The sequence below is a fragment of the Saccostrea cucullata genome, unplaced genomic scaffold (assembly GCF_032062105.1).
Source record: "Saccostrea cucullata isolate Sc308-1 unplaced genomic scaffold, CSIRO_AGI_Scuc_v1 ctg760, whole genome shotgun sequence".
NCBI classification, from domain to species: domain Eukaryota; kingdom Metazoa; phylum Mollusca; class Bivalvia; order Ostreida; family Ostreidae; genus Saccostrea; species Saccostrea cuccullata.
In genome coordinates, this window is record NW_026920159.1 from 150,865 (window position 1) to 165,713 (window position 14,849).

General features: G+C 35.1%; 1 protein-coding gene across 1 annotated transcript; it reads left to right on the forward strand.

Moving 5' to 3' along the window:
* The first annotated feature begins 1,330 nt into the window (after nt 1-1,330).
* LOC134244382 (uncharacterized) lies at nt 1,331-13,858 on the forward strand. Its single transcript, XM_062726663.1, has 5 exons — nt 1,331-1,403; nt 1,755-2,018; nt 3,471-4,025; nt 5,613-5,710; nt 13,590-13,858. Exons 1-5 carry the CDS (start codon nt 1,331-1,333, stop codon nt 13,851-13,853), a joined length of 1,254 nt encoding a protein of 417 aa, XP_062582647.1. The 3' UTR covers nt 13,854-13,858.
* Nucleotides 13,859-14,849: the final 991 nt, after the last annotated feature.

Sequence of the window (14,849 nt, forward strand, 5' to 3'; positions counted from 1 at the left end):
ATAATAAACCATCATTCAATCAATCAATGTACATGAAAAAGAATTTGTACAGTTACCAGATGGTATTTTGTACAAGTTGACAGTGAGATATAGACATCATTGATATTAACAAAGCTCTGTCCAGGAATGTTGTGCATTTCTATAGCAGGTGTTTAGAAAATCTACACTGCGTGTTGTTTTGACATTCCTCATGTGCATGATGTATTATATTATTTCTTTTTTTGCCAAAATGAAAATGAAGTCATGGTGTGTGTCTTTTTTCCACAGTTTTTTTTTTTAGTATTTTTTCATTAGAGTTGCTTAATTCTTTTAGCAACATGCCATATGGCGGGATTCGTTTTTGTATGAATATGTCAACTTCATGTTTATCCGTGTGTCTGTCGGTACCATACAAAGCAAAAATTCTCATCATTTTTTTTCAACAACAATTGTCTACTCATTGAAGATGCTTAGAATTGTAACATGCTCTTTGTTTAGGCATGGCATATGATTGGATTTAAATTTGTTTTAATTGTTGTCAATATCCTGTTTATCTGTGTGTCTGTCTGTACAATAAGAACTAATTTTTTGTCATAGTTTTCTCTGCAATTACTCATTTAACATTTTGAAGATGCTTGAAATTTTAATACACTCTGTATTGAGGTAATTGCAATATGAGGAGATTCATTTTCAGCTCACCTGCGCCTAAGGCTAAATTGAGCATTTCTGGTCAGATTTGTCCGTCTTCTGTCCGTATAGTTGTCTGTCACTCTGTAAACTTTTCACGTTTTCGACTTCTAAAAACCTGACTTCACTTCACTACACCTGACCTTATCTTCACTACACCTGACCTTATCTTCACTAGACATGACTTCATCTTCACTAGACATGACCACATCTTCACTTTACCTGTCATCATCTTCACTATACCTGATATCATCCTAACTAGACCTGACTTCATCTTCACTACACCTTACTTCATCTGCACTAAATCGGACTTCATCTTCACTAGACATGACTTTTTTTTACAGGAGACATGAATTCATCTTCACTAGACATGACTTTATCTTCACTAGACCTGACATCATCTTCACTATACCTGACATCATCTTCACTAGAAATGACTTCATCTTCACTAGACATGACTTTATCTTCACTAGACATGACTTCATCTTCACTAGGCATGACTTTATCTTCACTAGGCATGACTTCATCTTCACTATACATGACCTTATCTTCACTAGACATGACATCATCTTCACTAGACATGACTTCATCTTCACTAGACATGACTTTATCTTCACTAGACATGACTTCATCTTCACTAGGCATGACTTTATCTTCACTAGGCATGACATCATCTTCACTATACCTGATATCATCTTCACTATTTCCGACTTCATCTTCACTTCTCCTGACCTCATGTTGACTAGACCTGACCTCATCTTAATTAGAACTGACCTCAACAAAACTTGGCCTGAACTCAAATTCAGTAGACCTGTTCTTATCATTTGACCTAAAATCTAACTCATTGACATGACCTAATATCCTTGGATTATTGAATGTATTAATTATTATTGCTACAATAGAACTGACTAATCTATCCAAATTTTCTCAGTCAGAGGGCTATTAAGTTCTACATCTTCCATGAAGCACAATAAACTAGTCGGGTTAGGATTTTTACTTGTTTTAAGCTCTGCTGTCAAAAATATGCGTTTTGTTTTGAAATGTAAAGAATTAAATCAGTTTTTTTCATGTTTTTATTTGTTTTGTAGATTTTCTGAAAAAGGAGAAAACCACTGTTTTTCATGCCAGAGGAATACTTGTTGGATGTGGCGAGGCTGGGAAAACAACACTACTGAAGCGATTAAGAGAGCAATGCCAAAATCACAGTGACGTGAAAAAGTCGACAAAGGGACTAACAACACTGCTGAATCGATTTAAAGGGAAACATCAAAATGTTGGTGAAGTTACAGAGTCCACCAGGGGACTGGAAGTCCATAAACATCTCTTCATTGTTAGAGATGGAATTTTAGAAGGTAAAACAATTTCTGTACATTTTCCCTTTAAGAACGAAACTTGAATGGAACATTAAATCAGTGAATCACAAACATTATTGCAATTCCAATTAAAAAAATAATAAAAATGCCATAAATCCGTCAAAATTCAATGACTTAGAACGAAACGCAAAATTGATGTACTTAAGTGCAGTCATCCTTTCTACCCCAGGTATTTCCCAGACAACCCCGATGAAGAAGGGTGAATCATTTAAATTATGAACTTCATGGCCCTTGGGTCGGGAGTTTTGATTTTAGGGCAGTGCTCTTTTGATTATAAAGCAAAAATGCATAATTTCTTTGAAAATCTTTTCCTCTGCTCCATGATATTGAGCAGATAAACTACCTAGTACGTAGTGATAATAAACGTGTTTCCTTCTTCCAGAATTTTGAATTCAAGGCAACTGGGTCAAGGATAAGGTACATGTTAAGGGATTCTCTAATTATATACAGAAAATGAATTAATGCTTGGAAATCTGCTTCTTGGTAGTAATCAAACATTTATCATGAGTAAAGTTGTCTTTTCCAAAATTCTGAAATGTGTGGAACCCAAGGTAAAGGGTTCCTTTGAGGTGAGGCACTACTGATTATTTCTTATTATTAATGAATAGTTGAAATTCATTTTTTGTTCCCCAATGAATATTTCGTAACCAAATAAGGGTTGCTAAGTGTATACTTATGACAAGAAATGGTGTCTCTTTAAAAAGTGTGAATGACATGGCCTCTGCTTTTAAACAGGAAGTGTACTGAACCATATTCAATTGTTGGAAAGTAAAAAAAAATGTTTCATGATACTTAGGTGACATATGAGACCCCTAGGTCTCTTAAAGCTTGTTCATATGAAGGACCTCATCCTCCTCCAAGTAAAGATGATTAACAAATACAGTAGTTAAAATTTAGTGGGGGCATTATAAAACCCTAGGGACCACTGGGGTAGGAAAAAATAAACATATTTAGGTGGGGGGGATAAATGAAATTCAAACTTTTATGGAAAAAAACACAGTTAAGCAACGAAATAAGTAAGCATTCTTAGTAGGCGTAGACTCAAGATCAAAAAATTAAAACCAGCCTCCATTTTATGCATTTATTCCTTTTTTAACATGATAAAGCCATTTTGCCTAGTTGAGTGATGTTGCCCATGGTCCTTTTGTTTGTTTTTAAATTATTATTATTAGGCATATCCACAAAACACTTCACATTTAACTACAATGTAAAATTACTCCATCATTTATCTGTGAAGATATATGGGAACACAATTTAATTACCTGTATGTATAAACTGTAAAAAGTGTATGTTTGTTCTTAATCCTCAGCTTAAATTGTAAAAGTGCATGTTTGTATTTAATCCTTAGCTTGATAAAAGAGATATATTGCCACTAAATGATGTGTTTTAAAAAGATATTATTAACTAAATAACAAAATTCCTTTTTTACAGTGGCTGGTGATGACTCACCATTGAAGGCATTTATCAGGATAAACGCTGAAGAATTGAAACCAGAACCGAGCAGTGCAGATGACACCTCCAACTCGAATGAAAATGAAGACAATTTGGATGCAAAAAGTTCTGATAAAGACACTGAAGTAACAGACAGCAGAGAAGAAAAGAAAGAAAGGAATGTTGAGGTGTCCAGTTCTCCAACTAAAGGCAAAGAAGAAAAGAAAGAAGGGAATATGGAAAAGTCTATGTCCCCGAGTGAAGGCGAAGAAGAGAATACAGTAGAAATAATGACCAATGTTCTCTCCTCAGAGGCACAAGCAATGGTTGAGTATGAAATTTTGGAAAAAATCTTGTCTGAGAAAGAAAAGTTTCCAACAGTAAGCATGCTGGACTTTGCTGGTCAGTTAGCGTATTATGCTTGCCACCAAATTTACGTAACACCAAAGGCCTTCTTCATCCTTGTGTTGGACATGACTAAGAGGTTTGACAATATTGTCAGTAAAGAGAAAGATAACCAGGAAGGATCAATCTTCTCTGTGTGGACTTACAAAGGTAAGACAGGAAACGTGATATCAAGACGTTACAAATGTTAGACATTATACAAAAATGGACTTGAGTCTAGGTCGAAATGTGGTTATGTGTTAAGGATTTATGGCAATTAATATTGACCGAAGACACAGAAAGTGATAGCGACCGAGCCGTTCACTGAAGTCCATAATAGTTATATTATATAATTACTCAATGTAAATGCACTAGCTATCACAGTCCTAACTAAACGGATTTGGCTGTCATTACGTTACAATTGTTAAAAACACTCTTCCTATATTATGCCGTCATGTTCTTACGTAACTTCAATGCATCAGAACGGTGTGTCGTGCGATATCATTTTTCGCCAACGCGCTTTCACGTCCCTATTGCAAAAGGAGGATTATCATGTGACATCCTTTCAGCCAATGGAAATTATGAAAATAACCTTCTGATATTATATAATGTCATAATATCAAGGCTTACAAAGGTATAATTATATCATGTTGTGATACTAAAGTATTTTGATTTACATCAATTACTTGTAATATCGTAAACCGAATTTAAAAGGAGAGGTTCAATTTATCAAATTATAACAATGTAAACAATAATGTTTACAGTAGAATTTGGTTAGTTTGAACACGGATATTGCGATTTCACGGATATGATAAACGCATCTTTGATCCCCAACTATATAAATGTAATATATTTCTTATACATGTTATACAGATATAATGAATTACGGATGTAGCGAAGTAATTTTTTGGCCCCCCTTGCTTCGTAATAACCGAGTTTTACTATAATTTTTAAATCATTTACCATTAAATACCATAAACCATGTGCCCTTCTTTTTTTCCTGTTTTATAAACACATTGCTGAGCAGACCATCTGCTCGTCTGGAGTTTACCTAAAACAGAGAGACAACTCAAACTATCAATATATTTGCTGGTTTTGTACCAAGGTGCAACTGTGGGGCAAATTTCATAAAAATCGGAGATATGTCGTTTCCAAGATTTTTTGGTGCTTACAGAGAACGCATGTTAAGACTTCTAATTCTAATAGGGATATCAACTTGGTCAATGTTTGATAATCGGTTACATTTGTACTCGAACGTTTTTCCGATCGTATACCCGGTTACTCGGTAAAATATATAATTTTATTATATCAAGTGTCTTCTTGAGCCCCGTTAATCCTGTTAAACCCAAAGATGTTTCATCATGGTTATTGAGTATATAATCATGCAAAAACCATATTTCCTGAAAATTGTGTTTCCCAATTAAAGATTAAAGATTTTTTTCGCAAAAGTAAGCAAAGTGTTTTGAAAAATAAGTTATCAAATACTAAAGCATGTTAACATATTTTTGAAGTAAAGGTACAAATTCCACTAGTACGTACTGTTTTAAGTATAATGCAGTAGAACTAAGCTCACACACCAGTCTGTTTTATCCTATTATGATACTCTACAGCAAGGAATGCTCACTACTCCATGGCATCTGATCCCACCTCTGATGTTTCGCAGGTCCGTGTTTGCTCTGCTCCTTTATTGTATTGTTTTATGGACTTTAATATTGAATACTGTTCGTTATCTCCATTTTCTTCTATTTGTTCTTCCAGACTACCTTAAGTTCTGGATAACCTCAATCAAGAAATTTGGAGGCACTAAGGCACCATTGTTTCTCGTTGTCACACACACAGAAAGAAAATCTACTGATGTTAGCATTGGCTTTATTATGCTAACAGATCTATATATTTCCATCTGAGCGTAAATTAGAAAAAGAAAAAAAATAAATTATTCAACATTTGTTTGTTTATGTTTGACGTCCCTCTCTAGAATTTTTCACTCAGACACTATTTTTGGCAAGCTAACCAAAAGACGTTTTTTTATATCCACTTTTGTTGCTGTTATCATCATTATTTTTTTTTACCTTTCTACCTTAAAAAATTCAACTGGTACAATTTTAACACATTTGATAAGGTTTCCTGGTCGTATTGTGTCACTCGTCCGTCTAGCTGTCTAGTTTTCCATTTGTTTGTTCAGATTCACGACTTCCTCTCAAGAACCACTGCAGAGTTATAATAGGCTGTATGAAGGCTTATAATTAAATGCCTTAAATATTTAATTTATTTTGAGCTAGATTTTAATTTCAATATGTAGTCCTTGCCTAAAATTGCGGATAATAGTTTAATCAGGCATTAAGATAAAGCATTTTTGTTGATTTTGTGGGGCATTTATGATATTCTTATATGTTGCACAATGGTCGCCTCGGCACAAGTGCAAAACAAAATAATTGTTCAAAGTTTGTTACATAGATAAATTAATCGTCATCTCTGGTACATGGAAAGTGCTGGGGGCAGGTTTAATATTTACTTCTTAAAAACATTTTACGGGGAATTTAACTAACTAAAATAAGAAGGGTTTTTTTCCCACTCTTTATTTCAATTTATACAAAACTGGATAAACATCACACAATTCCCTATTAAATTCAATTAGTGTTCATTGAAGTTACTACAGTTTGAACAGTTTAATTTTTATGTGCAGCCTTATCCTAGCAGCATGGACAAATTTCAACCAAACTTGGCACGAAACATCCTATAAAATGAATCAAAAAAGGTCACATCGGCTTTGAAGGTGGGATAATTAAGAATAAATAAAATATGCCATTTTCCAAAGTTTTCATCTCAAGACTCATTTGATCAGATAAAAATTAACGTATGATTTTTAGCTCACCTGAGCCAAAGGCTCAAATGAGCTTTTCTGATCAAAATTTATCCATTGTCTGTCGTCGTTGGTGTTGTAAACTTTTCACATTTTCATCTTCTTCTCAAAAGCCATTGGACCAATTTCAACCATACTTGGTACATAGTATCCTTGGGTAAGGGGGACTCAAATTTGTTCAAATGAAGGGCCACACCCTCTTCCAAAGGGAGATAATTATGAATTAGTGAAAACTTAATCGCATTTTTAAAAAAAATCTTCTTCTCAAGAAACACTGGACCAGGAAAGATGAAACTCATGTGGAATCATCCTCATGTAGTGCAGATTCAAATTTGTTAAAATGATGATCCCCGGGGCAGGGGCGGGACCAAAATGGCCGATCAAAGTTTTACATAGAAATATATAGGAAAAATCTTTAAAATCTTCTTAAGAACCATTGGGACAGGAAAGATGATACTCATGCTGAATCATCCTCAGATAGTGTACATTCAAATTTGTTCAAATCATGACCACCGGGGGTAGGATGGGACAACAATGGCCGATCAAAGTTTTACATAGGAATATGTAGGAAAAATCTTTAAAAATCTTCTTCTCAAGAACCATTGGGACAGGAAAAATGATACTCATGTTGAATCATCCTCAGATAGTGTACATTCAAGTTTGTTCAAATCATGACCCCCCGGGGGGAGGGTGGGGCCACAATGGCTAATCAAAGTTTTACATAGGAATACGAGGGCTGTTCAATAAATAATGCCCTCGGTGCTCGGAAAGAAGCAAAAGAAGCTTTTTAATTATTTAGTTTTCATGATTTAACTTATTAATCTCTTTTAATAAAACACATGACCGTAAGATTTTTTATCCAATTTCTGATTGTTTTTAGAACTCATTTGTGAGCATGACCCTTAATATACTGGAAAATGGCAGATCCAATGATTTCCTGGACTTGTTTCTTCCTTCTGAAAGGTGTTTTTTTTCAAGTTTGGAAATAGAATCAAGTCAAAAGGTCAAAGATCTGGCGAATACTGTTGATGTGAAAAAACATTAATTTTCTCTTTATCCCAAATATCCTTTTACTATTCAGGGCGTGTGGATTTGGCCGCTGTCATGAAGAAATTTAATGTAGTGGATTCCTGATTCTGGGTCCTTCCTCTCATGAATCTTTCAATTTTGTGGCAAAAATTTTGCTTTCTAGACTCCTCCAGAACCTAATCTGTCTCCCCGAATACGAATTTGAACAACAATACCACTAATATTTAAGAAATTGGATATAAATCTGTCTTTGTGCTCTTGCAATTCTTTGCACTTGTCAGTCCTTCGCTGTTTTTAGCTCTTCTGAGCCAAAGGCTCAAAGAGCTAATGCTATGGCCATTTGTGCGGTGTGCGTAAACTTTTTAGAATATGGGCCATAACTCTAGAACCCCTTGGCCAATCAGTACCAAATTTGTCACAGGGTATCCCTTGGCCCAAGGGCTACCATTTATACTAAAATAAGGGTTGGGACCCTTAAAAAAAGGGAGATAATCAGGAAAACAAAACCAAAAGTACTGGTTGCTAAAAAATCTTCTTCTCCATAACCACCAGGCAGATTTTCACCAAACTTACATACAAGGAACAGAATATGTCGAAGATTAAAATTTGCACGGGGAATTACCCTGGGGCAAAGGGCGTGGTCTCAAGGTCACTTCAAAGTTGACCTAAATTTACAATTAATAAAAACGTGTATATTTTGCTTACTATAAGGACTAGGATCATCAAATCTTGTAAGTTGATGCATCTTACGACTTCACATCATGTTAACTCAAAAGTAGGTCACAGTGACCTTTTTTTTAAATTTTGCAGGGATTTGTTTTCAAATTGATTTGAAGGCATATTTTTTGACACTTTAAGGCCTATGGTCTCCAAACTTTGTCAGTTGATGCATCTTGGGTCTTCGAAGAATGTCAACGTAAAAAAAGGTTATCGTAACCTACTTTTTGAACTTTATGACTTATCCTTTTAAAAACATTAAATCCCATTATTTCAGACACTGGGAGGTTTAGAATCATCAAATCTTGTACTTTGATGCATCTAGGGACCTTAAAACATATTTATGAAAAAGTAGTTCACTGTGACCTACTTTTTGAATTTTGCCAACATTTGTTTTCAAATTGTTTAAAATGCATATTTTGATTACCTTCAGACCTACAATCATCAAACTTGGTCAGTAGATGCATCTTGGGTCTTTGAAAAATGTCGACCAAAATGTAGGTCATGATGACCTACTTTCGACATTTTATGGCTAGATTTAAGTATCTTAGGTATTTATTGGCTTAGAATCATCAAACTTTGTGAGTGGATGCATATTTAGTTTTGTAAGAGTGACGACCAAAAGTAGGTCACGGTGACCTACTTTTGACATTTTATGGCTTTATTTAAGTATCTCCGGTACTTATTGGCTTAGAATCATCAAACTTTGTGAGTTGATGCATCTTGGGTTTTCAGAGAGTGACGACCAAAAAGTAGGTCATGGTGACCTACTTTTGACATTTTGTGGCTATAATTAAGTATCTCTGGTACTTATTGACCTAAAATCATCAAACTTTGGGAGTTGATGCATCTTGGGTTTTCGGAGATTGTCGACCAAAAAGTGGGTCACAGTGACCTACTTTTGACATTTTATGGCTATTTTTAAGTATCTCAGGCACTTATTGGCTAAGAATCATCAAACTTTGTCAGTTGAGGCATCTTGGGTTTTCGGAGATTGTCGACCAAAAAGTAGGTCACAGTGACCTACTTTTAAATATATCAGAGGTACGTATTAGGTTAGAGAATCATCAAACTTTGTCAGTTTAGGCACCTTGGGATTTCGGAGAACATCGACCAAAAAGTAGGTCACTGTGACCTACTTTTGACATTTTATGGCTATATTTCATTATATCTGGTACTTATTGGCTCGGAATCATCAAACTTTGTCAGTTGAGGCATCTTACGGTTTCATTGAATGTTCAACAAGAAGTAGGTCACGGCGACCTACTTTTGAATATCTCAGGTATTCATTGGCTTAGAATCATCAAATTTTGTCAGTTTAGGCATCTTGGGTTTTTGGATAACGTCGACCAAAATGTAGGTCACTGTGACCTACTTTTGACATTTGATGGCTCTATTTAATTATCTCTGGTACTAATTGGCTTAGAATCATCAAACTTTATTAGTTGATACATCTTGGGTTTTCAGAGAATGTTGACCAAAAAGTAGGTCATGGTGACCTACTTTTGAATATCTCAAGTACTTATTTAATTAGAATCATCAGTAGAATCATCAGTCTTTGTCAATTAATGTATCTTGAGTCCTCAGAAAATTTCAATCAAAAGGTAGGTCACTGTGACCTACTTATGGTATTTTATAATTATATTATAATATCTTCAGTCTTAACTGGCTAAATATTACCAAACTTTGTAAGTTGATGCATTTTGGGTCTTATGATACTAATAGAGTTAGAGGCTTCTAATAGAAGTGATAGATTGTACAATTTATCAGAAGAGTGATTCAAGGCCATTGGGCCTCTTGTTATCAAGTACATCTTATGGTAAATTTTGTTTTGATGATTTTAAGCAATAGATTGAAGTTCTATTATCTGTTTGAATATAACACAAACGTGTATAACTACAATTACTGATATTTTATAACAATTGTTAAGACATTCTTACACGCTGTCGTTTTCACTTATTTTTCAAAATATATAATGACCTTTGAGTACTAAGCTTTTTTTTTACCGTCAAACGTTTCTTGAAAAAAGTGTAAAGTACCCCCAGTGATGTCTGTTGAATTTGCTTTTTGTCTTAAAGTCAATCAAACATTATTAAATATTATTTGTTTAAATTTTGCAAAGAGTACATCAGTTGTTACAATTTTTTTTGGCAAGAACGGTACCCATTTTTGATACCCATTATATAATTTTTTTATCATTAAAATTCAACTGCTCATTTATCTATAAAACAGACATTGGTTGCTGTAAATGTCACATATTTCAGTGAATATTTCTTTGAGATTCTTAACAAGTTCAACAGCAGCTTTAATGAAGCTTTTATTTTCACTCTAGTGTACTTCTTCTTTACCATTCATTTATAATGCAGTGTCTCGAATAGCCCTTGTTTTCTAGCTTCTCACAATGAAACTATGTGATGAAAAGTGGTCACATGAACTGTTATAAATTCATTAAAGATTAAATAATGAGAGAAAGTCCAGCTCATAATGTCATATGATATCGGTATCGGTATTATATGTCATACAGCTCATGACATTATTTATTGAACAGCCCTCGTATAAAATCTTTCAAAAATCTTCTTCTCAAGAACCATAGGGACAGGAAAGTTGAAAGTCCTATTGAGTCTTCCTCAAATAGTGTGCATTCAAGTTTGTTCAAATCATAACTCCCATGGCAGGGGTGGGGCCAAAATGCCGATCAAAGTTTGACATAGAAATATAGAGAAAAAAATCTTTAAAATCTTCTTCTCAAGAACCATTGGGACAGGAAAGATGAAACTCATGTGGAATCATCCTCATGTAGTGTACATTTCATTTCATTCAAATCATGACCCCCGGGGGTAGGGTGGGGCCACAATGGCAGATCAAAGTTTTACATAGGAATATATAGAGAACTCTCTCTATAAGTTAAATGCAGAATTGATATAGAGACATTCTCAAGTAGTGTTAGAATTCAAGCCCCCACCCCACCCCACCCCACCATCTCAGTAAACTTTTCAATTCTGATCTGATTTGTGCATTCTCCTAGTCGATGTGCTCAGGTGAGCGATGTTGCCCATGGGCCTCTTGTTTAAGAAAGTTTATATATTTTCCAGTTTGTTCAAATCATGACACCCAGGGTGGGGAAACAAGGGATCCAACTTTTATGAGGGGATCATACATAGAAATATACAGGGAAGAAAAGCTTTTTGTCTTCTGAAGAACAGCAAAGTCATAATTTGTTATTTTGTATGTCCCCTTTGGTCTATGAAATGGCAGAAAAAAGGGATCAGAATTTTATTTTTTTTAAAAAAGTAGAGAGGTCTTTAAAATTAGTGTTCATAAAACAACAAAGCCATGTCGGTCATATTTAAAAGCAGCTGCTAGTAAAATACATTCAATTTTGTTCAAATCATGACCCTCGGAATTAGGATTGAGCCACAATGAGCACTTACTAGGATTTACATGAAAATACAAGGAGATATAAATTTAAAATACAGTTACTAGTATTCTTTTCAAGGAAACGGGGAAACCTGATTTGTCATATTTATTTGGAATCTTTCTTCGTTGTAAAGGTATGCTATAAATAAAAGTTTTAGATGAAATATTTAGGAAAAAGAACCCTTTGGACCTCTTTCCATATTATGGCTTTAATAATTAAGATTTGTTCATAGTAGCAGGTCAATATTCTAGAATTTAATGAAGAAGATTTTTTCATGAGAATAAAATGACATTTTGAAAAAAAATGGAGTAAAGAACAGGCAAATCAATAGATTCACTTGAGTGTTCTGGGCTTTGGCCTCTTGTTATATTTATACCCCACGCAAACGAAGTTTGGGGGGATATAGGAATCACCCTGTCCGTCTGTCTGTCTGTCCGTCTAGCTGTCTGTCTGTCCATCTGTCTGTCCATCCGTCTGTCTGTGCAATCGTGTCCGGTCCATATCTTTCTTACAGAGGGACATTAGAATCTACTATTCCACACTAAGATTGCACATGACCTAAGGGTGTGTCATGACCTTGACCCAAGGTCATTTGGGGAAGTTCAAGGTCATTGGCAGAAAAATTTCATAATTCGTGTCCGGTCCATATCTTTCTTATGGATAAGGTCATTGGGGAAGTTCAAGGTCACTGGAAGAAAAATTTCATCAATCATGCTTGATACATATCTTTTATGGATAAACTTGATAGGTTCTCATTTCACACAAAGATTGCCCATGACCCAAGGATGTGTCATGACCTTGACACAAGGTCATTGGGGAAGTTCAAGGTCACTGGAAGAAAAATTTCATCAATCATGCTTGATACATATCTTTCTTATGGATAAACTTGATAGGTTCTCATTTCACACAAAGATTGCCCATGACCCAAGGGTGTGTCATGACCTTGACCCAAGGTCATTTGGAGAAGGTCACAGGTAGAAAAAATTCATAATTCGTGTCCGGTCCATATCTTTCTTATGGATAAACTTAGTAGGTTCTCATTTCACACAAAGATTGCACTTGACCCAAGGGTGTGTCATGACCTTGACCCAAGGTCATTTGGAGAAGTTCAAGGTCACTGGTAGAAAAATTTCATGATTCGTGTCCGGTCCATATCTTTCTTACGGATAATCTTGGTAGGTTCTCATTTCACTCAAAGATTGCCCATGACCTAAGGGTGTGTCATGACCTTAATCCAAGGTCATTTGGGGAAGTTTATGGTCACTGGAATAAAAATTTCATTATTCATGTTCGATACATATCTTTATTATGGAAGAACTTACTTCTGAAAAACCCAGCAGGGGGTATTTTGTCCCGTTTGGACAGTTCTAGTTTAATATATGTTTTTGACCCCTCCACTCAAGCCCCAGTGAGGCAGGTTCCATAAAATCCACAATTTTTGTTCCCCTTCACCCATAGATGCTTTGTATAAAAATGGGTTGAAATTGGTTGAGCAGTTGAGAAAAAAAGCTGAAAATGTTCAAAGGTTAATATACAATGCAGGACAGACGACGCATGACGACAGATGATAATTGATAGCAATAGGTCACGTGAGTTTGCTCAGGTGACCTAAAATGTAGTTAAAAACGTGAATGCTGTTAGAATCATTGGAGTGTTCTGGCTCTTGGGCCTCATATTATGTTTTAATGTATGTCTTTATTTACCTTTTCAGGAGATAGAGAAGTATTTTGAGGAATTCTGGGAGGCAGTACCAGCTGAGGACAGAGATTGGTTAAAAGAATCTCTTAAAGACCGTACATATACAGTGGGTCTAGTTAAACTTAATGATCACACGAAAAGAAACCTGGATTCCATGACAAAGTCCATCGTTGAACTATTTACAAATGAGAACAATACAAAAATTGAGTTACCTTCTTCATGGGCTTTAATGGAGCAGTTATTATATGAAGGAGCCTGGAAAGTTTTGCCCCCGTAGTGAAATTTGGAAGCTCAATGCATCCCTTCCCCATGAATACCAAATTAAAAGTGATGAGGAAATGTCTATGTTTCTAAAATGTTTCCATGACAATGGCCTTGTTTTATACTATAATGAAGAGAAATTGAGGGAACATGCAGTACTTGACATTCAGTGGTTTGCTAAAGCTTTCAGCAAGATTATTGCTGATAAAAACCATATTAATGAAGACTGCAAAACGAGATTAATAACAGAATGGAAATCTTTCAACAAAACGGGTGAACTTAAAGATAAAGTGATAGACGCTCTATGGAAAGATGAACCCTCGTACCTGGAACACAAGAGTGAAATTATGTCGTACATGGAGAAGCTTCAAATGCTTGTACCTCTGGACACTTTTGAGGCTGTATCAGAAGGCAACATGTCATGGTATGTCCCATGTATGAACAAACACCAATTTAAAGCAAACTATGAAGAAATAGGGGAATGCTCCTCCATTTTATGCTTTCGGTTCACTTCTTTTGCCATGTTTGTGTTCTACAGACTGGTGGCATACTGCATGAGCTCTCTAAAATGGAGAGTTTCAAAAAACGAAGACAATCAAAGAAGTCCTTGTCTTTATCAAACAGCAGCAGTGTTTAGTCACAAACAACACACTGCTGTTGTTGGCATATCTAATGATGATATCCAGTTACAAGTATTGAGAATCACACCACTGACTATAGACAAAGGCGTATCAAATGAAATGGGAGAATCCATTGAAAAAGCCATAAAAAAACTGACAGAAACATTTATGGGCACAAAAGTATTCCACAAAGGATTCAAATGTCATTACATTATTTGTGATGAAAAAGATTCATCTTTCTCCCTTGCAGATGATCTCTCCCAAATTAAAACTGATGAAGAAACAGAGTGCATGTGTCAACAACAGAAAAAACATGTCATAAATGTACAAAAGACTCTGAGTTTCTGGGAAAAGGTAACTATACGTAAATGTTTACACCCACGGTAAACAAA